The sequence below is a fragment of the Arvicanthis niloticus genome, chromosome 6 (assembly GCF_011762505.2).
Source record: "Arvicanthis niloticus isolate mArvNil1 chromosome 6, mArvNil1.pat.X, whole genome shotgun sequence".
Lineage (NCBI taxonomy): Eukaryota > Metazoa > Chordata > Mammalia > Rodentia > Muridae > Arvicanthis > Arvicanthis niloticus.
Window position 1 is genome coordinate 56,014,820 of NC_047663.1, and position 24,774 is coordinate 56,039,593.

Below are 24,774 nucleotides of genomic sequence, written 5' to 3' on the forward strand. Positions count from 1 at the left end.
ATTTTATTTTGTAAATGGTTGTAGGTGGTGTGTAAGTTGTTGAATTTATCTAGATTTCAGGAACCTTACTTTGTTAATTTACTAATTTTCTTCATCTTCCACCTTTGTGTCTCAGTAAATGTGTGTTTGAATTCCTTGTTTTGTGTTTTAGCCACGTTTGGTTTGAACATGGCAGGTGTTACTGTCACTTTTCTTTCAGGCAACTCAGCTGGTTTTCCTCCCATTTTCTCCATCTTCCTTTTTCCTTCTTCAAATGAAGCTCCTGGCTTTTGTCCATTTTTAGTTGTGGACAAAAGGAGATGTCAGAGAGATAAGAACTTCATGTTAGTTTTGTGCCGTAGAAATGGCAAGGCCTCCCTTCTGGGGCTCCTTGCTGTATTTCCTTCTCATCTGCAGTTCCAAGTTCCTTCTTCCCTCTTGTTGTCAGCCTGTCCCCAACCCCATCTACATATTAACTTTAGCTTTTAGCACATGCAAGGCACTTGATGTTTTATATTTGTGAACTTACATGATCTTTATTACAGTCCATCAGGGGTGGTAGGACAGAATCATTTCATAGACAAGAAGGGAGAAAACCTGGGCTTCCAGAAACAGAAAGTATCTGGCCTCCCAGGATCTCAGCATGAGGGCTCTTTCTACCTTTGGGATTACTTTCTTTTGGTGGGGCTTTGAGTAATCTGTAGTTTTCTCTAATAGAAAGCTCTAGTGAATCTACTGAGGTATCATGAGATCAAAATAAAAATGAGTATGTGTTTTGGTGTAGAATTTTGATTTTTCTGTGAGAGCTGTTCTCTGAGAATACTATAGAAAGGAAATGTAAAAATACTTTATCATACATATGTTCTGTAGTCATCTAATGGCATAAATGGTTTACTCTGTCACTTACCTCAACATTCTTCAGTGTGCACTCTTCATACTTGTAAGTCATTCACCACAGCGTTCTTCAGTGTATACTCATCACTCTTGTAAGTTAAATATGCTTGTGTTGTGAGGGCTGAATTAGTGAGCACATAAAAGTTGTTAAAGATGATTTTTGTCGTCTGATAGTAGTTTTTCTCCTTTTGTCACTGTTTTATTCTAGTTCTTTACCTGCTGAGGCCCTTCACTTTCACACCTTTCCCGATTACCTCCATTACCACAGGGTCAAGAAATGGAACTTAAGATACTCTTTTCAATGTTGTATACCATTCTGAGTTTAGAGTTTTCTAGTTTTTGTTTTTTTCTTTCTGAGTTTATGGAATATTAAAGATCTATTCCTGGTTGGGGGGGGGAGGTGATTCTATCAAATGTCAGTATGGCTATAGTAGGAGCCCCTTACCTGCAGGAGGCACATCCTAACAAAGCTAGTGGATGCCTGAGACCTCTGATATTACCAGTCTATGTATGCTTTATTCTTACACATATATATGTGAAAAAATTGAACAGAATATTGGCAAGGAAAATGTTAATCATAATCTTACCAATCATAAGGTGTAACAATTCTAACACCTTAGGAACCCTTGAAATTCAGCACTGTAATACTATGGCAGTTAATCTAATAACTGATGTGATTACTGTAGAAACATGGCCACATGGGGGCCATACTAGGTACTGTAGAAAGTCCGTTACAGAGGATGAAATGATGACTCACACCTGTGGTGGATGGGGTAGGACATCACAGGGTGTCATCACCTGTGCACATAAATGGCAGTTTGAAACTTATCACTAGAACACTGTTTGTACTGTTATCAGATCACAGTGACTGCAAGATAGCAGGGACTTCTTCCTGTGTCTTCATGATAAGATTGCTTTCATACACTTTTTTAATTGTATTGATTTATTGGAGACAAACATAAAAATGAGCAGTTATACATTATGAGACAGTGGTAAGTGTATGTGTTTCTGCGTGAATGGAAGGATATCCTGGGACTCAGAAGCCCAGGACCACACAGCTCTGAGGTGGGACAGCATCCCAAAGGAAGGGCATTTTGAGACATGGGAGCTCAGGAACCTTACAGTTCTAAGATGGGGCAGCATCACAAAGGAAAGGTATTCCTGAAACACAGGAGCTCAAGAACAGCACAGCTCTGAGGATGCCTCCTCAACAAAGGTGTTGCAGCTTCCAGGGCAGGGCGTCTCCAGATGGGCTGATGAACTTAGCCTCGGCCCCACTCCTTTGCTTCTTCTCTTTTTTTTGCTTCTTTTCTTCTCAGCTTTTTACAACAAGAAAGTCACTCCAAGCCATAAATCTCATGAAAGAGATTTACTGAAGAGAAGAATCTAGAAGGAGAAGGAGGAGGATGGATGAATCCATGGGTGGCTGCCCTCTGCTCTTGGTAGTGGGCAGCAAGGACTTGGACAAAGAGCAGTGCTTTTTGGGTTTCTGAGGTGGCAGAGCCTTTCAGGGCAGAGATATCCAGATTGGGGATTGGTGGAACTTCAAGTCCTGAGCTTGGGTAGTTTAGGGATTGGTGGGTTTTCCTGTTCAGGGATTAGTGGGTCTCTTTTCACTCCCCTTTTCCTGCATCAGACCCATGGGTTAGGGTAAGTAGTCCTTCCCAGCTTCAGCCAACATTTGCTGTGGTGCCATCTCTTTGAGGATGCTCAAGGAGGCTGGAGAGGAGGCGCTGCCACTATGGACAGTTCCTGTGGGACATTTTATTCAGTGCTGTTTCACCAAGGCTATAGGCTGAGGCAGGAAAGACAGTGTCCTACCATGGACAGCTGCTCATGACTGGAGTAAGCTGCTGAGATGTTGTAGTGCTGCCATTTTGATAGGAGCCAGCATTTTTGACAGCTCCTGGGTCAGGGGTGGAGCAGCATCTTAATGACAGCTGTTGGCTGGGGCAGGAAGGAGGGACCAGCTGCTGGACTACAGTAAGCACTGCAGGGAACAGACAGGGTAAAGGAACTCAGTAAAGAGACTCATCTCACCAAGAAGGCTTCTGATCTGAAGATGACATTAGCTATTTGTTTTAAGCTTTCTAATGAGCAGTTTTATTAGTTTCTTAAGCTCTTTTGTCAATGAAAAAGGATGGTCTTCCATTATTTCCTAATTGTGTGTTTGGTCGTGGTAGAATTAGAAATTTTTATTAAAGCACATAAATTTTCTGTGTAAACTAAGACTGGGTAAAATAGGGACTGAAGAGATGGATCAGTCGTTAAAAGCACTGAGAGCTCTTGTAGAGAGAATCCAGGTTCCATTTCCCAGGGGATTTGACACGTTCTTCTGGTGTCCAAGAGTACTGCATTCTCTCTCACACAGAGACATGCTTTATAAAAAAAATTGAATAAAAAAAAAAAAAAGACAGACTGGATAAAATAAGATTTGACCACATAGTTATGTTTAAACCCAGATAGGACATCCTTTCCAGGTCCTTAATGATGAATAAAAAATATCACGAGTTAGATGTTCAGCAGAGGTTTTACAAAGATTCTCTGTAAAAGTAGAGGAAGATGTCTTCTCCCTTAATTCTGTTTCTGTCCTAAGTAAGGGGAAGATACTAGTGTTTAATATCAGGATTTTAGTGGTGACGAGTATCTGTTGTTTTACAGGGCGACTGTTGGATCTGTATGGAGCTCATGTCTACCTCGTTCGATAAGTTTTACAAATATGTATATAGTGTGTTAGATGATGTTATTCCGGAAGAGATCTTAGGCAAAATCACTTTAGCAGTAAGTATTTGGCTTTCACATTACTGTTGTATAACTCTGTTTCCAGTTGCTGGTGTTTGTGAATGCACGTGGTTTTAGATTTTTGTTGCCTTCCTGAGAAAATCATTTTAGTAGGATAAGAGATGACGTCACATCTGTGCCATAATTAACATAATAGATCTGAGGAACATTTTTTCAAAACAAGGAAGGTCTGTGAATACTATAGCTTTGTTCTTATTCAAATCGCAAAGAACTGTAACAGACTGTTAAGTAAAACTAGGAATGCTATTTTATATTTGTTTTCCATGTTGTTTTAACTATTTTTATATAGTTTATATTCCTAAGCTAATCAGAGTGGCAGAAGTCTGTTTTGAAGCTTTTTGACAGATTGTGTTTTGCTGTGGTTTAAGAATGAGGACTATTCAGTCTAAATCATTTAAAATGTTGACTTGTCATCTTAGTAGCCAGCATTGTAATGTGACCAATTTGCAATTACCAGACTACAAAAAGGGAAGAGCTCTCCTCTGCATGTACACTATGAATTCACAATAACTTACCTGTCTGATCTCATCTTTCAGTTGATAGTGTGTACAACTCTTTAACAAAAACAAGGTAACTTATTTTTTATAAATGTAATAAGACATTTAGAGCCCCCTGAGACTCTGAGCCAGAGATACTCTTGTAGTTAGTTGATGTGAGCACCAAGTCATATGTGGTTGCTTATGACTTATGATTTCTGTGAATCAGCAACCCTCCCCCTCCCATTTCATTGTCAGTTGCCAACTTAGTGATTTCTAAAGTTAATGAAACTGATTTTAAAACATAAACACAATTCCTGAACTCTTTCAGTTGTAAGAGATGTGTGTATCTAGTAGACTTCTAAAATTTTGATTAAATTGTAGTTAGCAAATTACCTTAAAGTTGATAATTTGCTTAAAAAAATTTCCCTGCCAAATTAATGGTTAAATTTAAATCATTTATGAACTAGCTAACTTTTGAGATACATATAATGCTATTGAGGGAAACTGAGTTGAACTAGAAAGTTATTCATTGTTCAGATAAATATGTAAACCTTACATTAATAGTTTAGCCACCCCTCCAGTATACCGAGCCACTGTAGTCTTGGAACTTGCTGCTGTTCACAGTATTGGGATATAATAGTACTATAGTAGAATTGTACTGCAGTATTCTACATAATTGGATAATTATAGTAGTTAATGGTGAGTGAATATTATTTGTGTTGAGCCCAGATTCTATCACATAATATTTCTGGTAATTCTATGGTAAGTAATATCCCATTGTTCTAGCATTGAAATACTAATTTGCTTTGGTATTTACATGGTTTTGAGTTATTGATGGTTAAAACCCTTACAACCTGATCTCATAACCTCACTCTTACCTACAGCATACAAATATAAATATACTCATGTATGAGTATCATGTATGTACTTTATATATATATATATATTTTACATCTTAAACTTAGCACATACTATATCCTTAGTATATATACTTAGGTATATATACTTACTACATTCATGTTTATATTTTCAGACTTGGTGATCACCTTATATATTAAGCACAATATTTTAAATTACCTCCTATAAAGTCTCTTGCTAATTAATAGACTAGTAAACATACAGGAAGAGTTATTGAGATAATTCAAGGTGGTTCTTCCAGCATTTCTCATATAATTCCTCTGATGACAGCAAAGACTTGACTTTCTTTTTTCTTTTAAACAGCAAGTTTATTAGCCTGTTGTCAAGTCTCTGTTTCCTCTCTTTCTGAAGAAGCCTATGATTTCTAATACATGGGTAGTGTGACCCAGGCCAGGACACACTGCTATTGCCTGAGCAGATATCTTGGCTCTGCAGAACTTACTTCAGGAGTTTAGTGAATGAGTGTGAGGAGCTAAGCACTTAAAAAATGATCACCATCATGGAGAGTAGAACCATCTTTTATGATTGTACAGGTTTGAGGTACAAAAACAATACAACTTTTTACTGAATTAATATATAAGTCATATTACTGTTTTAGCTGTCAGGGAGGACAGCTAAAACAGTAAAAAGGCAGCTTGTCAGATGTAAAATTATATACCATCATAATTCAAAATACAAAAGGATAGCATTTCAAATGTGAAATGGAGAAAGCATAAAGAGGGATATGGAAATACTGCTTGTGATAGGTTGTTGGGCTATTTTATTAAATAAGCAAAGATCTTTATCCCATCTCTTCTTTTCTCCCTAGACTGTGAAAGCACTAAACCACTTAAAAGAAAACTTGAAAATTATTCACAGAGGTGGGTATGGATTGCTTTCTATAGAATAGGAATATAGCTTGACTTTTGACTGTTTTGTGGGTTATTTTTTTTCCACCCTTCTCCACCCCTCTTTTTCTGCCCTTTCAACCCCTTAGTACTAGGTAGGAGAGAAGAAAAGTTCAAGGGGAAAGGGGGGGTGGTGTTCTGCTTAGACTCCTTCCTGCTTACGGACATTGAGTTCCTTGGGGCGAGTTTGATCTTCGCCATCAGGATCTAATTTCTTTCTGTTTCTTTGCATACAACTACTTGACATACTGCCACAAATTGCAACCAAAGCAGCCAGCCACCAACTGGCCAACCAACAGCAGCTTCTATTGGGACTCTGGGATTTATATGTTCTCTGAAGAGCCCCCAGAATCCCAAAAGTCATACAACTACAGATAGTACAAAACCATACCCCTGCTAGAGCACAAGGCAAATCATAGGTAGCTACTGTGGATAATCTGAAGCAGCCCCATATCCCATATCTGGGACTGAAATGAAAACATTCTTATATTTCTGTGTTTAAAAAAAAATCAAACTTCTACTTCATAGGAATCAACTTTTTTCCCTTTAGTTGGTTAAAACATTTAAAAATGAAAACTACCATACCACTATATAAATTTGTATGAAATATTTGTTTGTGGCCAATAAAATAAAAAACTCAACTAACTAAACACACACACACTCTCTCTTTCTCCCTCTCCTCTCCTCTCCTCTCCCCTCCCCTCCCCTCCCCTCCCCTCCCCTCCCCTCCCCTCCCCTCCCCTCCCCTCCCCTCCCCTCTCCTCTCTCCTCTCTCCTCCTCCTCCTCCTCCTCCTCCTCCTCCTCCTCCTCCTCCTCCTCCTCCTCCTCCTCCTCTCCTCTCCTCTCCTCTTCTCTCTCTCTCTCTCTCTCTCTCTCTCTCTCTCTCTCTCTCTCTCTCTCTCTTTCTCTCTCTTTCTCCAAGGCTATATGTCCTGAAGCTTCAACTTTTCCTCCCCTAGGATTCTATAAATGTCCATTTAATTTAGTAAGTATGTTAGACATAAAAGGTAATTATTTTGCTACAAATAATTGACTGCATACAGTCAAATCATCATAGTGGTCATATGGACATTCAAGAAGAATCTGAGGACATAGAACCGTAAGCTACTTTTTTCCATTTCTGGGAATTGAACCCAGGTCCTTGTACAAGCTGGACAGGTGTTCTCTACCACTTAGCTACACTCCCAGCCCCTATAATCAAGTATTTTATAGTCATGCTATTTCTCCTATGAAATGTGTCCTCTTTACTTTAGAGCATGTTTTTGTAAAAGAGATTTAAAATTCACATTACAAACCGAAACTCCTCTAAAACATGACCTGTTTATGAAAACATTGTCATAGCATTAATGACCACTTCAGCTCCCAATATTGTTTCTAGATTCAATAATGTCCTGAAGAAAGGACTTTCACTTCCCATGTGGCCCTTTTAGCAACAGGGACATACTTTCTTACATATTTGTATTCTATGTCACATTTACTAGAATTGTCCCCTTCTTTAAGAGTAACTTCTGCCAAGAAGCATGAGACTTACCTGTCTGGAGTGGTGTCTTGGAGATACAGATCTCTCACTAGAAAGGATGAAGGGATTAGGAACTTTTGGGTCTATATAGATATTTTTCTGTGCCTCAAATATTGTTTTCCAAGATGCTGACAAGGAAATAGGTGGAAAGATCATGATAGAAATAGAGAACTGGAGAGCATAGGGGGAAATTTGACAGTCAACTCATTGGCACATTGGTAGTGATTACCAATGAGAAGGAACTTTAGCTCTCTGTGTGCTGAGCAAAGGCACACCATTCTGAAAGTTATAGAAATGAGGCCAAGGGAAAGGTGGTTGGGAGAAACTGGAGAGAGCATTTAGGTCACAAGACTATCAGGATGCATGTTGGCTTGGCAGTCAAAGTGTGTGCTGTTCTCCAGAGAGCCCGTGTCCCACCACTCAGACTGGGTAGCTCACAAACTCCTGCTCCAGGGGATCTAATGTCCTCTTCTCGCCTCTGAGTGCCTTCTTACACACTTGGCCTACACACACACATGTGCACGCGAATAAAAATAAATCTTTTAAAAAATTTCTTAGAAATAATTGATTACATTTTCCAAGAATAAATAATTTCTTCCTTTAAAATAATCCTTTCATAAGTTGAAGCTATAGTTAATGAAATTAAGATTGTAGCTTCATAACTTACTTACACCTTATATTTAGTTGTATAATTGTTGACTTCTTTTGAAAATAAGCTTAGTGTATTATCAGATAAAGTTCATTCCCTATCCTGACTGCTGAATACCATGATTTTATTTGTGTTTTGTATGTGTGAAGATGTTAAGAGAAATCTTTTGGCTTGTTAAATTGTAATAGTGAAAGGAATTTGACAGTTACATTACAGTTCTAGTCTCTTTTTAGTTTTTATAGATGGTCTTACTCTGTAGCTGTACTGGTCTCAAACTCTTAGCAATTCTTCTTGCACAGTGTCACAAGTACTGGGATTATAGATGTGAGCCACTGTTTCTGGCCTTAGTTGTTGACACATGTTTAAAACATGAATAATGATTACATGTGCTAAATGATAGTTTATTTCTTGTATATCTGAATTTAAGGATTCAAAATTTTCAGTGTTTTTGACTGTAGTACTTTAGAGTCACTTGATCAGTTGCATACTGAATGACATATATCTCTTGCAGACATCAAACCTTCCAATATTCTTCTGGACAGAAGTGGAAATATAAAGCTCTGTGATTTCGGCATCAGTGGACAGCTTGTGGACTCTATTGCCAAGACAAGAGATGCTGGGTGTAGGCCGTATATGGCAGTAAGTATACAACCAAGTCTCTTGGTTGGCAGTCTTTGCATAGAGAGCCTGTACCCTTTGGTGTAAGGGGTCTGCCTTTAGCCATGCAGCTTCACTATGCTAGAATGTTTCTCTCCCTAAGCATTTCCCAGCACAAATTTTAACTTCTGGAATATTACTATTATTTCATTGCCTTCTTGTGTACATGTTAATTCTCTTGTTTGGTTTTTAGTATTTTTGGTTTTTCCTGATTTTCTTCAACTTAGTTAATCAACCATGTGATAAATTGTCAGTTTCCTTGTCTTTCTTATATCTCTTGTACTTTCTTGGCCAAAATAGATAATATCTGTTGAGAGGTTTATGTCCTATGCTGCTGAAGGATACTGTTAAAAGTTACAGAAGGGTAAGTTGGTACAGGAAGACAGTTCTGTGTCTTAACAAAAGTTGATGGTGTACTCCAATTGTGATTTCTGATTTTAGGAGTGGATGAAACACAGCAATAAATGCAAAGCCAGAGGCCTTAGGCATTTAGAATGAAGCAGCATTCCCTCCTCCCCAACTTTCCACCCAGAAAAACAGATGGACACTGTTCTTTCAGAACTTCCCTGTTTGCCTTACCCTCGTGTTATTTGTATGGCCTGGCCCACAGCCCGGATTTTAAATTGTATTTGATTAGTGTTTGCTCTGTATTTTAATTTTACCCAGGATTCCAGTTTCTTCCTTTAGTATCCATGGTCTTTTAGAGATCAGCATGCTCCTATAAATGATGATAAGATTGGCCATTGTTTTGGCCTTTTCTATCAGTCTGTACACTATTTAAGTCATCATCATTATCCTCATCCTTGTTGGGGTCATACATGCCATAGTGCATAAGTGGAGGCCAAAGAACACCTTTATGGAGTCAATTTACTCCTACCACCTTTAACATGGATTCCGAGAATTGAACTCAGGTTGCCAGGCTTGCTCTGTGTCCTTATTCACAGAGCTATCTTGTCTCCATGAACCTTTTTAAAGATTATCTAAGAGTTGAATAAGCATTTTCCTCCTGTGTTTCCTTTGTGATTGCGTCTATAAGTGTTATAAAAATTTTAAATCAGAACAGTCACAAACTAGAAGTACAAGATTTTCTAACATGCTCTGGATGGATGGGCCTGATGCATCTTCAGATTTTCTATTTATTTGAAACCTTGAATATATTTTATTCTCTACGTCACTTGGAAGTCAATTTGCCATCAGTTCTGTTCCACACCTCAGTGTGGGAGCATGTGAAACACAGTGCTACCTGTTCTTACCATGTGTTCTCTTGCTGTATATACTTGGATTTTGTGTTTAGAAAGCATTGCTTGGGAAATGTTTCAGTATTGACAGTATTTGAGAATTGTCTCTTCCCCCCCCCCCCCCCCCCCGTGTGTGTGTGTGTGTGTAGACCTTTTAGAATCTGAGTTTGGTTGTCTCACTGTCTCACTTTGCAAATGCAATTCAGGAAATTTTATTTTTATTGTGGTAATTAGGAATAAATGGCGTAACAGATTCAAAGGCAAGAAATAAAAAAATCAATAGACACACATCTGTTAATTGCCATAATTGACACATTTAGTAAGCATATATCCCAGAGAGTAACTGAGCATGTTACCTGTGTTGAGATGGTTTAATGCTAAGGTTAGCTGGTTGTTTTTCTCTGTGACAATATGATTTTATTGCTGTTCGTGTGGTAACAGAATACCTGAGACTGGTTACTTGTAGGGAAGGAATCTTTAGCTTGTAGTTTTAAGACATAAAAGTTGACAGTTGAATGGCTCTCATCTATTTGCTTCTGAGAGTCTTCTGGCTTTACCACAGTTTGGCAGAGAAATGGGAAGGGAGTTGTCTGCATGCAGAATGGGCTGAAGGGCTCTGTTTTGTAACTGTCCACTTTCAGGAGATTTGATATCAGAGCCCATCATCAATCCTTTCTGAGTCTTCCCTCAACAAGCCAAACCTCTTTAGTGGGCCCACTTTTTAGTGGCTCATTGTGTAAATGATTGGCTTGTCATAATATGGACACCTTGTAGATCAAACCTCTAGCGCCTGAATACATAGGAACAAAACATACCCAAACATTAGCCCTGTGTGATGTTCCTTAAAAGTTACTTTTGATTCATGCAAGCCTTAAAAATGTAGTTGTGACCCAGATATGGCAAATTGTTTTGAATTCAGATAACTTTTAAAGAAAGAAGCAGGCTCTTCATTCTTGTATAGAAATATGGTTGCACGCCTATCAAAAGAGAAGTGGTGTAAGAACTCACTTTTCTTCCTGACATTATCCTACTTTGGGACATAGGCTAATGATAACCTCTGCAGCTCTGATGCTGACTAAATCAAATGAAATAGTCCTGCCATTGGTGGATAGAGGTTGACCTATTAATAGATGGACAGGAGTGCAGAATTAATTTTGAGAGCCTTGAAGTGGCCTGAGTCTTCGTGGTATATTGTAGCATATCTGAAATGCCTTTTGTTTGTGTTTTTGAAACAAAGTCCAGGCTAGTTCTAAGTTTAGGCTCTCTTGCATCAGCTTCCACCTTAGTGTACTGGAATCACCAGAAATGTCCTTGTAATAGGCTTTTACAATTTTTCCTCAGTCTAGAGAAGCTGGGATTGCTCTTTAATTGTTGAGCATAAAAAAGATCCAAAATATAGAATTTTTACATATTTTTATATCAAAATTTTAATAGCTTGCCAAGCTCTCTTTCCGCACATGTAAACTTATGAATGTATTCATGTATGCATGTGTGTGGTGTATGCTTGCTGAATCATTTTATTCTAAATACTTGAGTGTCCCTTTCCCAAGATGTATATTCTTTAACATGACCACAGTAACATTAGCACGCATAGTTAAGAATTTTGTAGTATTACATAGGCAATGCTTTCATCTCCTGAATGTCCACGGCACAGTCAGTAAATTCATGCCTTGTTTTCAGCTTTTGCATTTATTATTTTAGCCTAACCTGGCCTGGATCTTTCTCTCCCCACACCCCTTCATGTGATTAACCTTTTTGGAAGTAGCTTTAGAATCCTACATTCTTCATGAGTCTGATTATCCCAGGTGATTAGGTTCAGACCATAGATCGTTTTGGGATGACAACTTCATAGATAATGTCTGCTTTCTATTGCACCATGTGGTAAAGCACATCATATTGACTACTTATAACCCATAAAAGAGAATGGGAACAGTTACAAGATAGTATCCTCTTTTCTCAGTTTCTTTGAATATACTTGAAAGTCTAATTTCCAGAAGATTTCTCATTATTTTTTAAAGATTTATTTATTTTATGTATGTAAGTACACTGTCGCTGATTTCAGACACACCAGAAGAGAGCATTGGATCCCATTACAGACGATTGTTAGCTACCATGTGGTTGCTGAGAATTGAACTCGGGCCTCTGGAAGGGCAGTTAGTGCTCTTAACTACTGAGCCATCTTTCTAGATGCAAGATTCCTCATTTTTGTGTTACCCTCTAACACAGTGACTTCTAAAAAGTTACTTCAGGGGTTAAGAGCACATGTTATTCTTCAAAAGGACCCATGTTTCAGTTCCTAGCACCCATTTTATAGATGACTTACAAATGCCTGGAAGCTTAGCTGCTTGGGATTTGAGATGTATTTGCACAGCCTACACAGGCAAGAATCTCTAGCTCGTTGTGACAAATACAAAGGAGTTCAGAGGGACCTTAGCACAGTAACTGGGAATGGTAGCTCCTTGTCTACATGCACACTTGGGAGTGTTGGCAAATAGTCACTAATCATAGCCAGTGAAGATACAAAACTTCTTGCTTGGCGATCCCTTGTCTTTGTCCTGTGTGTTTCCCCATACCTGCCTAAGGCAGCCAACACCTGTCTTCTCTGACATACTTTGAAGATATATATCTGTGCTGTTGTGCTGAGAAGCTTGGGTTATATAAATCTTCCACCATTTTTGCTTATCCATTAGTGTGTTAACACTAAAGGTTTTAGTTCCCGGTATGCCTCCATTCATTTAGATCTTTTGCTCTTTTAGCAGTGCCCATAGTTTTTAGCGTGGATGTCATTTTAAATTTATTCCCAAAGAATTCATGGGTTTGATCAGTACAGGCACACATCTTTAATCTCAGCACTCAGGAGGCAGAGGTAGGCAGATCTCTCTGAATTTGAAGCTAGCCTGTTCTACAGAGTGAGTTCCAAGACAGCTAGAGCTGCATAGTGAGACCCTGACTCACAAAAAACAAAAAGGACTTAACGACTTTGGATACTGTCACTGGGAATGGAATTAAGTCTTTTTTTTTTTTTTTTAACACCTTACTTTGATTATGTGGAAATACCAATAGTTGTCTTAAGTTGCCATTGTATCTTGGTGACCTTGCTAATTTAGATTCACTGGGTTTTAATAGAGAATTCCTATGTAGAGGGTTGTAGAAATTTCTGAATAAAAGTAACACCTCTACCTTACATACTGCACTAGCTGGAACTCAGTTTTGAGTGGCTTAATTAAAAAGGAAGTGCTGTATCTAGGTTAAGTCTAGATTGCTTTGTATTTCTTTTATGAAGTGAGAGCTTCTATCTCTTAATAGTGTGCTAAGACTTGTTGCTATTGTTGTTATTTTGGGAGTTTGAATTTTGTCAGAAGCTTTAGATTGTACAGATTGTCCCAATATGTGAATGTCTGTTCCATTCGTATTACATGCATACGGCATGTGTCCCCGAGACAGAGCGCACTGGTTTACTGCATTAGTTCTTCTGTGGCTTGGATTTACCCTAATGCTAGTGCTCTGTGTTGTTGTGGACAGGAGCATTGTCTCCCACTGTCTGTGTCAGGTTTTCCTAAGAGAATTATGAAATGAGTTGAGGACCATCCTGCCATTTCTCTTCTCCTCCTCCTCCTCTTCTTCTTCTTCTTCTTCTTCTTCTTCTTCTTCTTCTTCTTCTTCTTCTTCTTCTTCTTCTTCTTCTTCTTCTTCTTCTTCTTCTTCTTCTTCTTCTTCTCTCTCTCTCTCTCTCTCTCTCTCTCTCTCTCTCTCTCTCTCTCTCTCTCTCTCTCTCTCTTTCTTTTGCCTTTTGTCTTTTTCTTTTAGACAGAGTCTTTCATCATAGCCCAGGCTATCTTGGTACCTGCTATACAGCCCAAACTTGCCTTGAACTCATCATATTCCTCCTGCCTCATCCTCCTCAGTATTGAAGTTATAGTTGGGAGCCATGACATACAGCTTGTGGGATAGTTTTTAATGACAAATTCATTTTAAAAATATACTTCTAAAGTTGTTTGTATTTGTATTTCTATATTGTCTTGATAGGTTTTCATTTTCCTTTTAAAATGTATTATTTCTTTTAGAACTTCATAGTGCTTTAGATTATATTCACCTCTTTATCTCTCCCCCCTTGCTCTTCCTGGACCAACTCCACCACCCCTCCCAACTTTGGATGTTTTATTTTTGTTTTTTTTTAAATGGCACATCAAGTCAATTTTATACTAACCATATACTCTTAGATGTGCAACCATCTGTCCACTGGAGTTTGGTTGACCTATCAGGAGCTACACCCTTCAAAAAGGCCTGCCCTTCTCTCTCCTGGAAGCTCAGCTGTCAGTAGCCCCTCAGTTCTGGATGAAGGCTCACATCATACCTCTCCCAACCCCATATCACAGATTTTCATTTGTTTGTTTTCTTCAGATGAGTAGGAATTCCCAGCCTTCATTCTTATGTAGTGATGTCAAGGCTGTCTTGTTCTCTTGGTCTGATGAGATCTGGCCTACAGTGTATGTTCTGTTATTGCCCAGGAAGTGCTGTGGTTTTGTTGACTTCTTTCTGTCCTTTCTCTCTTACTGTTTTATTTAACTTATTGTCTCTGTTATTTCCTGGTGCACAGTTGTTTGGGTCTGATTTCTCCTTATGTGTTTGTTGTTGCTGTTTTGTTTCTTTGAGGTTTGGTTTTATAGTTCCTTAGTGTGTACAACTGAGTTATTGGTCTGAGATGTCTACTCTTCTATTATATGCTTTAAGGAGATTGTTTCCCCCTGAGTAAGACTCAGCTGTGTCCTGTAAAGCGACTCCTTTGATCTACATGTTAGTATGTTTTTTTCTCTCTCCAAATGTATGAAGATATTCAAAGTTAGGGTTTGAAGATACTCATGATTTTTAGTTTGTCTCATAATCTGCAAATGTGCTTGGCATTGTTGCCATTCTGTATAAGAAGGTATATGTTGTACTCAGTACACCAGGCCTGTACTAGTGATGCTGGGGCGGTATTTTCTCCTGTGTTTGAATAGTCAGTGTTTTTACATAGTGTGTATCATTTTCAGCAATATAGTTATATTTGTAACAAAGATGTAAATAGCTTTCAGTGAATATTGGTGCAGCACAGCACTTGTTTTCAAGTTAAAATGAATGTCTCCAAATTAGTACAACTATTACACTTTGGGATGTTTCTTTTTAGTAGCACTTACAATTGGCCAGCAAGATCCACCCCATTGTTAATTTTTTGCCATTGGCATATTCTCCTGTGTTCCTCTGCATCTATGTTACATGTGTAAAAATTAGTACCTAATTTCAAGGAAATGTAAAAATGTTCCCTTCGTGGAAATTACTAAAATTGTTGTTTGTTTGTTTTATTGTTTGTTTTGCTGTTCATAAGACAAGGTGATATATTACGCATTGTGCTTTAATTTGGCTAAAATGATTCATAGGCATGTATCTTTAAAGGCAATATAAGTAATTGGGATATTCAAAGAGTATTGAGAAGAATTAAAGGTACAGTAACAGTTTCTGCTTTTCTTTTTTGTCACAAGTACCTTGTGGTCAGTCTTCTCATTGAGCAAAGCTGGGAAATCAGAACGCTGCTCTTGTTTTCCCTGCTCCTTCCTATTTACCAGCATTTGCTGGTATAAGACCTTATAATTATTTGTTTTGCCCCCCTATTCCCTTTCCCCGCCCTCCCTCTAACCATTCTCAGCTTTAGCTTTGCCAGTGTCTTGAGTATTTAGGGGAGAAACTCAGAAGGTCTATAATGTAGTCCTTCTGTTATTTGGGGTTAGTATTGCTGTGATGAACATCATGACCAAAAGAAAGTTGAGGAGGAAAGGGTTTATTCATTTCCATGTTGCTGTTTATCATGAAGGAAGTCAGGACAGGAACTCAAACAGAGCAAGAGCCGATGCAGAGGCTATGGAACAGTGCTGCTTACTAGCTTGCCCCTGATGGCTTGCTCAGCCTGCTTTCTTTAAAACCCAGGAACATCAGCCCAGGGATGGCACCACCCACAGTGGTCTGGGATCTCCTCTATCAGTCACTAATTAAGAAATGCCTTACAGATGGATATTATTGAAGCATTTTCTTAATTGATGCGCTCCCTCCCTCTCCCCCCCCCCCTCAACTCTGTGTCAAGTTAACATAAAATTAGCCAGCGCAGTTCCTCTGACATAGCCATTGAAAGGTCAGTGGAGTTTTTGTTAGTTGTTCTAATATATGGTGTCTCTCTGTCTCTCTGTTACCCCCTAGTCTGGCTGTGGGCATGAATTCTGGGATGATGCTGAGGTTTTGTCAACTCCCCAGCTATTGTTTTCCATTATCTGCCTCTTTACAGTCCACATAACTAATGATGCTGACTTCTCTTTGTATTTCAGCCTGAAAGAATAGACCCAAGTGCATCAAGACAAGGGTATGATGTCCGCTCTGATGTCTGGAGTTTGGGGATCACATTGGTATGTTTCTGTTAGCTAAACTTTGTCATAGTAATGTAACAGTAAGAGATTAAGAGGTTAAAAAATGGTGAAAGAAAAGGAGAAACTTTCTGATTTGTAACAAATAAATCGAAAGTCTTCATCCTTATCTAAAGACTGTGTTGAAATTGTTGTTTCATTTTAAATGTATCTGCCTTAGTTTGGAGTGCTTTAGTAAAATACCATAGTTGTATATCTCAGTCAGATCGGGAAGTTATTTCTTGCGGTTCTGGAGACTAAGAAGTCCAAGAACAAGGGTTTGACTTATTTTGTACAGAATGAGATGTCTTTGTTGTTTTCAAATGGCAAAGAGGGTTAGGAAAATGGCTGTCAGAGGTGCCTTGTAAGTTCACTGATCCTGTTTGTGAGGACTCTTATTATCTAGTCACTTCCCCACCTTACCTTTGGAGGCCATAAGAATTGAGGGACACAGTTTAAGCAGTATCTATTAATGCACTCATTTTCTCCTCTCATTTTCTCAGGCTTTGCTTTGATTCTTGTTTTGAACAGCTTCCGTAGCTTCTTCTGCATTTTCTGAAGTCTCTGTCCCACATGGATTCTGGGATATAGACAATGTAAAATTTCTTCTCTTACATTTTCCTCCCATTTTCAAGTTGAGCCAAGGTCCTTTGGTTCATATTAAGAGCAATGAGCTTTTTATAGCTTACCAATCTCATTTTTCAAAGTGAAATTTCTTCTGTAATGAGAATCATATGTCTGTTAGTTTGGATGAAAATTGTTGATAGACTAGTGGGTTGATTCTCCTATAGGGAGGCTAACAGTTTGCTTCTGCAGGTTGCAGCTATCTCTTTTTCTCATTGTCAAACCAGTTCACAGACTATGTAGGAAGACCTATTGATCCCACTTAGGTGATTGTACATAAAGCATACAGAAGTCCCTGTCTACTCCCTTCCTGTTGTTACGCTTATGGTAAAGAGTGAGGCGTACTGAGCTGCATGTGTAATGCTAGTGCTAGGAAGGCAGGGACTGACCCCTTGGGGGTCTTCTAGCTGCCCAGTGTATAGCTCCTTGGTGAATTCTTAGTCTAGAGAGATCCTGTCTCAAAACCAACCAAACAAGAAAACAAAAGGAAAAAAATGAAAACAAGAAAACCCAGGTGGTGATGACTGAGGAACAATATTCATAGTTGTCCTGTAGCTTCCACACACCTATGTGCCCATGTACACACACAGCATGTCTGTGTTCATCTATGTGCACACAAATACACTCATGTATACATGCGTGCACACACACACACACACACACACACAGACATGCAAACAAACCCATATGCATCTATATGCGCACACCCAGAGCAAGCATACTCTTCCTTACTAAAGAGAATTTTTGTTTAATAAGTTGAGTTTGTTTTGTTTTGTATTGTAAGGGAGGAAGGGAGGCAGTTGTACCATGGCCTTGGGCATAGTAGAGAAGAATTCTATCACTGCATCACACCCCCAAACCTGTGAACAGTTTTAACATAGAAATATTTTACGAAAGTTCCTTTAAGCTGCGTTAGCCAAATATTTCAATACTTAGGACTGCTTGGTTGCTGACTTTCATAGGATGATCTTAAAGTAGCTTTTCACCATATAATGCAGGCTTTCCTTCTTATTCCAACCTGTCCTCCAAGAGTAAGCCTAGTGAGATTATTCCAAGTGGGTAAGGAAATGCCCTTTCAAGGCATTTTCAGTTTTATTGAAAAGAAACTGAAGCCACAGCTGTGCTCCTCTTCTCCCTGTTTGTGTGTGCCTGCATGCATGTGTATGCCTTCTTCCTTCCCTATGCACCTGTGTCTAAGTGGAGAGACAGCAGGTCTAAGAAGGAAGTGGACTTGGCTTTCTAAGAATGTTCACCCTCAACAAACATTTCTCTGTACCATTTTGGAGCCTCATCCTTATAATGGTCTCATGACTCCATGTCTCAGAAAAAGTACAAGTTCCTTGGTCTTCATTGAATTTCAGAACAGAGCTAGAGACATATTGGTTATTAACAAATATTTTGAGGTCATTATACTGTTTAGATATGCACTGTATGCTCTAATGGTAGTGTTTGAGTCCTCTATTGGGTCTGTAAGCCTAACTTGGTTTCTTCGGTAATTATTAAAGCCTGACTGAGGTCGAAGTAACCACAGGATTTGCATACTCTTTCCTTTGAAGTCAGACTGGCTTTTTATTTGTTAAATGTTCTTTTTACCTTAGAAAAGAATCTGGCCACTGTTTTGGACTGAAAACTCCCATGCTGGTGACTACAGAGTGTGCAAATGTTTTCTGTGGAAGTTGTAGACTAAGCCTTCCAGGGCCTTTCATACAGAGGGTTGGGCCTGCATTCTGGAGGTGTAGTTGAACCTAGACCCAGAGCTTTACGTTGACCTGTAGTCCAAGGCCTTCAGTTCGGTTGAGGCACCTTTCTTTATTGTATGTCTTCCACTTTGCTTCATGATGGAAGACTCCTCCCTAACCTGATAGTTGGAGAGATGGCTTTAAAAGAGTTTTGCTGGGCATTTACATTGACACCACTCTTCCAGTAGGGAGTAGTAAATCATGCCTGGTGCCTTCTGCTTCCTCTTTGTTCTCTTTAGTATGAGTTGGCCACAGGCCGATTTCCTTATCCAAAGTGGAATAGTGTATTTGATCAGCTAACACAAGTGGTGAAAGGAGACCCTCCGCAGCTGAGTAATTCCGAAGAAAGGGAGTTCTCCCCCAGTTTCATCAACTTTGTCAACTTGTGGTAAGTATTGAATTTGCCAAGGTTCAAACACAAATTGGGGGAAGCAGTTAAAGAACTTAATCTCAATTACATAGATTCAAAGGGAAGGAGGTCTTTTGTTACATTACCCCTAGCTAAGTCTATGGGTCACTGCTATGCAGAAGTTCTAGGCAGCCTGGAGAGGCAGCATCCTCTTAATCTACTATAATATTGGTGAAAAGCAGCTGCCTCCAGATCAGCAGTCCCTGGCACAAGTTACTTGGTTAAATGTCTAGGTTAGACTGGTGATCTTCTCATGATGAGGTTGTATCAGGATCACCTGGTTGCTTTTACTACTCAGTAACTCACCAGACCAGACTGTAAGGCATGGAGCTCTGGTCTGACAAAACCTAGATCATAGCTGGGCATAGGTATATGTAGTAACATCAAGTCCAAAGCTTAAATTCATAGGCTAAAATTAATATATTAGCTCTCTGTAATCCTTTTCCAAAGAAGGCTTGGACTCCAGGCCTGTTATTGTTGTCTAGTTGGTCAGTTCTTTTTATTTGCACATGGCACCTGAGAACGAATATATGCAGACCCAGGGAGATGGCTCAGTGAGTGAAGCACTTGCTAGGCAGATTTGAAGTCTGGAACTCCGTCCAATCCTCAGAAACCATTAGAAGCCAGGTGGAGCAGATGGTCTGCTTGTAATGCCAGCACTTTTGTGACATTAGTTGACTGGAGTTTTCAGGTCTCTTTCATCTTTTCTGACCAAATTCTGCCTGTTGTCATCTTTCAGAAAGGGAATGGAATGCCTCAAGAACTAGGTAGAAGAAAACTTGTTGGGTGACAATTGGCTGGCTTCCTCTCCTCACTGAAAACAGTCTGTTGTTTACTAATTTGCACATATCAAATACAGTTGAATAATTCCATAAATTTGGCTATTTTGTATACCCATTTTAATGAAATACTTGCTAAAAAGAATTTAATGTACATCACAGACTGTTTATTTTAAAGTGTTTATTTGTATGTGTTACATTCAGCAACACAGGTGCCACAGGACCCATGTGGAGGGCAGAGAGCAACTTTTGGGAGTTGGTTCTCACCTTTTACCTTGTTTTGTGAGGCCGGGCCTTTTGTTTTTGTATACTCCAGGCTGGCTGGTCTGTAAACTTTTGGATGATTCTCCTGCCTCTGTTTCCCATCTCTTGGGATTTGTAGGGATTACTTCATGTGTGAGATACTACATCCAGATTTTTCCCTGGGCTCTAGGGATCTGAATTTAAGGCAGCAGGCTTGCAGGGCAGTGCTTTTACCCATTGAGCCATTTCCCCAGCTCTGCTGTTTTGATCCCTAGACCTCCTCTGTGGTTTTATTTTATATATGTGTGTACAGTACTATGTTACATTTTCTCCTTGTTTCTCTTTGTGTCACAGCAGGTAGCAGTGGTGAATATAAGTGTCTCATTTTTTTTATTTTTCAGTATGTCAAAATTGTTGTCTGAATCATTATGTCTGCAGTTGAAGGATAATATCTGTACTGTCCTCATAAGAGCTTTGTTTAAAGCCTGATGTAACCCAGGCTAGCCTTGAGCTTCCTATATAGCCAAAGATGACCTTGACCTGGTCTGCCTTTCATTTGTAAAAAGTAAAATAATTGGGTCATTATGACTTCATCTTAACACTGTTACTTTTATGTTGTTTTAGCCTTACAAAGGATGAATCCAAAAGGCCAAAGTATAAAGAGCTTCTGGTAAGTATGGACCCTGTAACCAGAAACTGGTAGTTACAGTTTAACCTTTAATTTCCTAACTCATTTCTCATAAAAATAATTTGGTCTTACCATGTTAGAAAATTCTCCTGAAACATTTCATTGTGTAGTCTAAGTTTGTGTAAGTCCTGTAGGACAAAGTTAGTGAAATTTTACTCAGTATGCTTACTCTCCCTCCGGTAATGCACATCACTCTGCCAATTCACAATTCTTTGAGAAGTTCTTATTTAGCTCATCATAAGCAGTCTTCTTTGTGGCTTTCCTTTGAGGGGAGGAGAAAGTACTATCTGTGGTCCAGTGATGTGGAAACATTTGAAGAAAAGATTGCATTGCTTGTCACATTTAGGGTTTTCTAAGGCTGTTAAGCCAAACTTGTGATCAGGTGATATAACCAGAGAAGTTGTGGAGAAACTATTGTTTAAGTGATAGAGAACAAAAAGCGGGCTTGGCGACGCAGACCGTGGGCTCTGGACAGCACGGGGAGGTCTCTCTTAAAACGCAGGCTTGGTGACATAGGCTGTGGGCTCTGGATAGCTCAGGGAGGTCTCTTTTAGCGCTTTTTTTTTTTTTTGTAAAACTCAGAAGGTTTAAAACTGAAAAACTCAGAAGGTTTAAAACTGAAAACCCCTTTGAAAGGTCCTTTAGCTACCAGTGGCCAGGGGAAGCATGGGGGGAGGGGAGGAATTGGGGGGGAGGGACGGACGTCGGCTTACTGTAGTGTCCTAAAGGCTGGACTGAGATTCCTGTAGTTCTTGGCTCTCAGGCAATATGGTAAGGAACAAACGAATACTCTCTGTACACAGTTCTGAGATCTCACTGCCCGGATGGAACCTCCAGATGGTAACCCAGTATCTCACATCTAAGGTGTCCATATTTATCCATCAAAGTATTCATGTGATGAAGCTTTTCTTATGATAATTGAAACTATATGTGATTGGGAACTTATAGTGCTGTGTTGTATAGACATTGAGAAGGGTTGACTTTGGGCTCTGATACAAATGTTTGACACTTTTCCCTGTTCAATTTTTTTTCAGAAACATCCCTTTATTTTGATGTATGAAGAACGTACTGTAGAGGTCGCATGCTATGTTTGTAAAATCCTGGATCAGATGCCAGCTACTCCCAGCTCTCCCATGTATGTCGACTGATACCGCTGCTACATCAGACTCTAGAAAAAAGGGCTGAGAGGAAGCAAGACGTAAAGAGTTTTCATCCTGTATCACAGTGTTTTTATTGCTCGCCCAGACACCATGTGCAATAAGATTGGTGTTCGTTTCCATCATGTCTGTATACTTCTGTCACCTAGAATGTGCATCCCTGTAATACCTGACTGATCACAGTGTTAGTGCTGGTCAGAGACCTCATCCTGCTCTTTTGTGATGAACATTTCATGATGTGTGGAAGTCAGTACGATCAAGTTGTTGACTGTGATTAGATCACACCTTAAATTTATTTCTAGACTCAAAACCTGGAGACGCAGCTACTGGAATGGTGTTTGTGAGACTTCCAAAGCTGGAAGGACACAGTCATGGATGTACTATGTCTGAACATAGAGACCTGGGCTTGAGTGAGAAGAGCTTGCACAGCCAGTGAGACACATTGCCTTCTGCAGCTGGGAGACAAAGGAAGGAGTTCCTTTTTTCACCAAGTGCAATAGATTTACTCATCTGATATTCTGTTGCTTTACAGTCACAATCGATGTTTGGGGATCGATGTGCTCAGCCAAATTCCCTGTTCAAAATATCATGTTAAATTAGAATTAAATCTATCTTTACCAAAAACCACGTTGCTTTCAGAGAGGTGAACATTAAAATACTGAGACAGGACAGAATGTGTTCTTTGTCCTTTTCCAGCCCTGCTCTTCACTGGGAAGATAGAAGAGTCTGCCACCTGTCATAGAAGGGTGTGCCTACTTGATGCTCTACCTGTCACCAACCGCCAGGACTGAACGAAGGAAACAGTACTGAGGGCAAAGTTTACAGATGTTTTTGATTCTGGTATTTTGTCCAGAACAGCTTGTAGCAGCTATAGAGTCCCCCTTGTCCCCAAGCCTGGGACTTGAGCCATCATAACTCACTAACAGGGAGAATTAGCTAGTAGCAATGTGCCTTGATGAAGATTTCCTGCAGGCAGCAAAACACCAAATCACAACTCTTTGCTTCTTGCCATCATGGGCCAGGTCCTCAGTTTCTAACTCTTTCCCTTCCCCACAACTTGTTGTCACCATGTGACTTTTGCTCAGTACAGTATTCCAGCTTGTTTTTCACATTAGGAACCCTAACGTTACCAGGGATGCTACTTACTGCAACCTGTAACCCTGAATCTCTCCTGTGCTCTGATGTTCAGAATGCTGAGACAGCTGGGCCCCGTTGATATTGTAGTTGAGAAAGAGGCAGCCTGTTGGAGAGGCACATTTGTGCAGAATAAAGATCTGAAATGGCAGCCTTTCAGATAGGCATGTCTGTCACCTGCTGGGGCCTCTACCAGTTCACTATCTCCTTTGGAAGTGGAATTTTACCCACCTCTGCCCCCCAAAAAGAAAAAAAATGAAAAAAAAAAAGACACTTCATCTCATGTGCTGCTTGTCTTCAGCCCCTTAGCCAGGCACCGAGCATTAGGCTCTGTAGAGCAGTTAAGCAGCACTGGTAGATGGTCTGCCATGCGGGTGATGCCTGCCATGCGGGTGATGCCCTTCCAGGATCTATCCCTGGTGAGCACTGCTGTGTCTCCCAGAGTGGCACGCAAAGTACTCTCAAACAACAAAAGGAGAATGGTGCTGTTCAAAGTTATATCCCTTCTCATTGGAGGATTTAAAAATGATTTATCTCTTGGTTCACTTGCCCAGTTTTTCCATTTTCCACCCCTGGCCCCCTAACCCTTAGATTCTCTGTGTTCCACAAGGAGACATTATGGGATGCCTTCCTTAAGCTGCACCAAGCCATTGTCCTCCATTGCTCCCAGGACTCAAGAGGAATTTGTTTCTCTGCTGTCAGCTTCCTGTCTGGCTCAGTATAGCCTCACTCCGCCATTATGCAAATGGAGATCAAAGCAATTCTGACTGTCCAGGAGCTATCTCATTTTCTGCTGTGTGGGTGACCACATAAAAAGGCAATTTTAGTGTATTAATCATAGATTATTATAAACTATAAACTTAAGGGCAAGGAATTTATTACAATGTATCTTTATTAAAACAAAAGGGTGTATAGTGTTCACAAACTGTGAAAATAGTGTAAGAACTGTACATTGTGAGCTCTGGTTATTTTTCTCTTGTACCATATGAAAGTATATAAAAATTATCAAAAAGCTGATGTGCAGGGATATTGCCTTATTTGTCTGTAAAAATGTAGCTCAGTAACATAACTGCTTCTTGGAGCTTTGGAATATTTTATCCTGTATTCTTGTTTGAATTCTTCCTCTATTTAAGACATAGCCATGGAGTCCACATGTTTATGGAATAGTCTACCCTTTGCCTGCAGGTCAGTTGTAATAAATCTAGGTTGTGATGATGGTCTTGTAATTTGATTTTCTGCAGTCATACCCCGAGAAAGAAAGTCAAGAAAAATGACATTAAATCATCTGTGCATTTCATATGGAGGAGAGCTATCTCTTTCCAGAAGTTTCTAGTGCTTTTTCTTTATCCTTTTTCTCTGCTTGTTCCCTGACCACAGTTGTAGCAGTGTGGCACAGCTTGCTTTTCCTTTTAGCAACTGTGGTGCAGTCTTTTTGAGCTTGCACTTGGGTGTCTGTACCTACCTTGGTTGTAGAATGCTGCAAGAAGCAGGTGCATTCTACCTGTATCAGCATTGACATGTGTGACCTTAGGCCCAGAGTTGCCGGCCTCGCT

The 24,774-nt window shown here is 39.6% G+C and overlaps 1 protein-coding gene across 5 annotated transcripts in view; it reads left to right on the forward strand.

Moving 5' to 3' along the window:
* Positions 1-24,436, forward strand: part of Map2k4 (mitogen-activated protein kinase kinase 4) — a 96,862-nt gene extending 72,426 nt beyond the window's left edge. For 4 of the 5 annotated variants that reach the window (XM_034505684.2, XM_034505682.2, XM_076936610.1 and 1 more), the window contains 7 exons: positions 3,535-3,654; positions 5,881-5,932; positions 8,640-8,767; positions 16,374-16,451; positions 19,051-19,199; positions 20,867-20,912; positions 21,965-22,756. In XM_034505684.2, the coding sequence (XP_034361575.1) occupies positions 3,535-3,654; positions 5,881-5,932; positions 8,640-8,767; positions 16,374-16,451; positions 19,051-19,199; positions 20,867-20,912; positions 21,965-22,078 (687 nt within the window). In that variant the 3' untranslated portion in view covers positions 22,079-22,756. Of the gene's footprint in view, positions 1-3,534; positions 3,655-5,880; positions 5,933-8,639; positions 8,768-16,373; positions 16,452-19,050; positions 19,200-20,866; positions 20,913-21,964 lie in introns of all 5 variants that reach the window. The other variant, XM_034505680.2, reaches the window with a different exon arrangement.
* Positions 24,437-24,774: the final 338 nt, after the last annotated feature.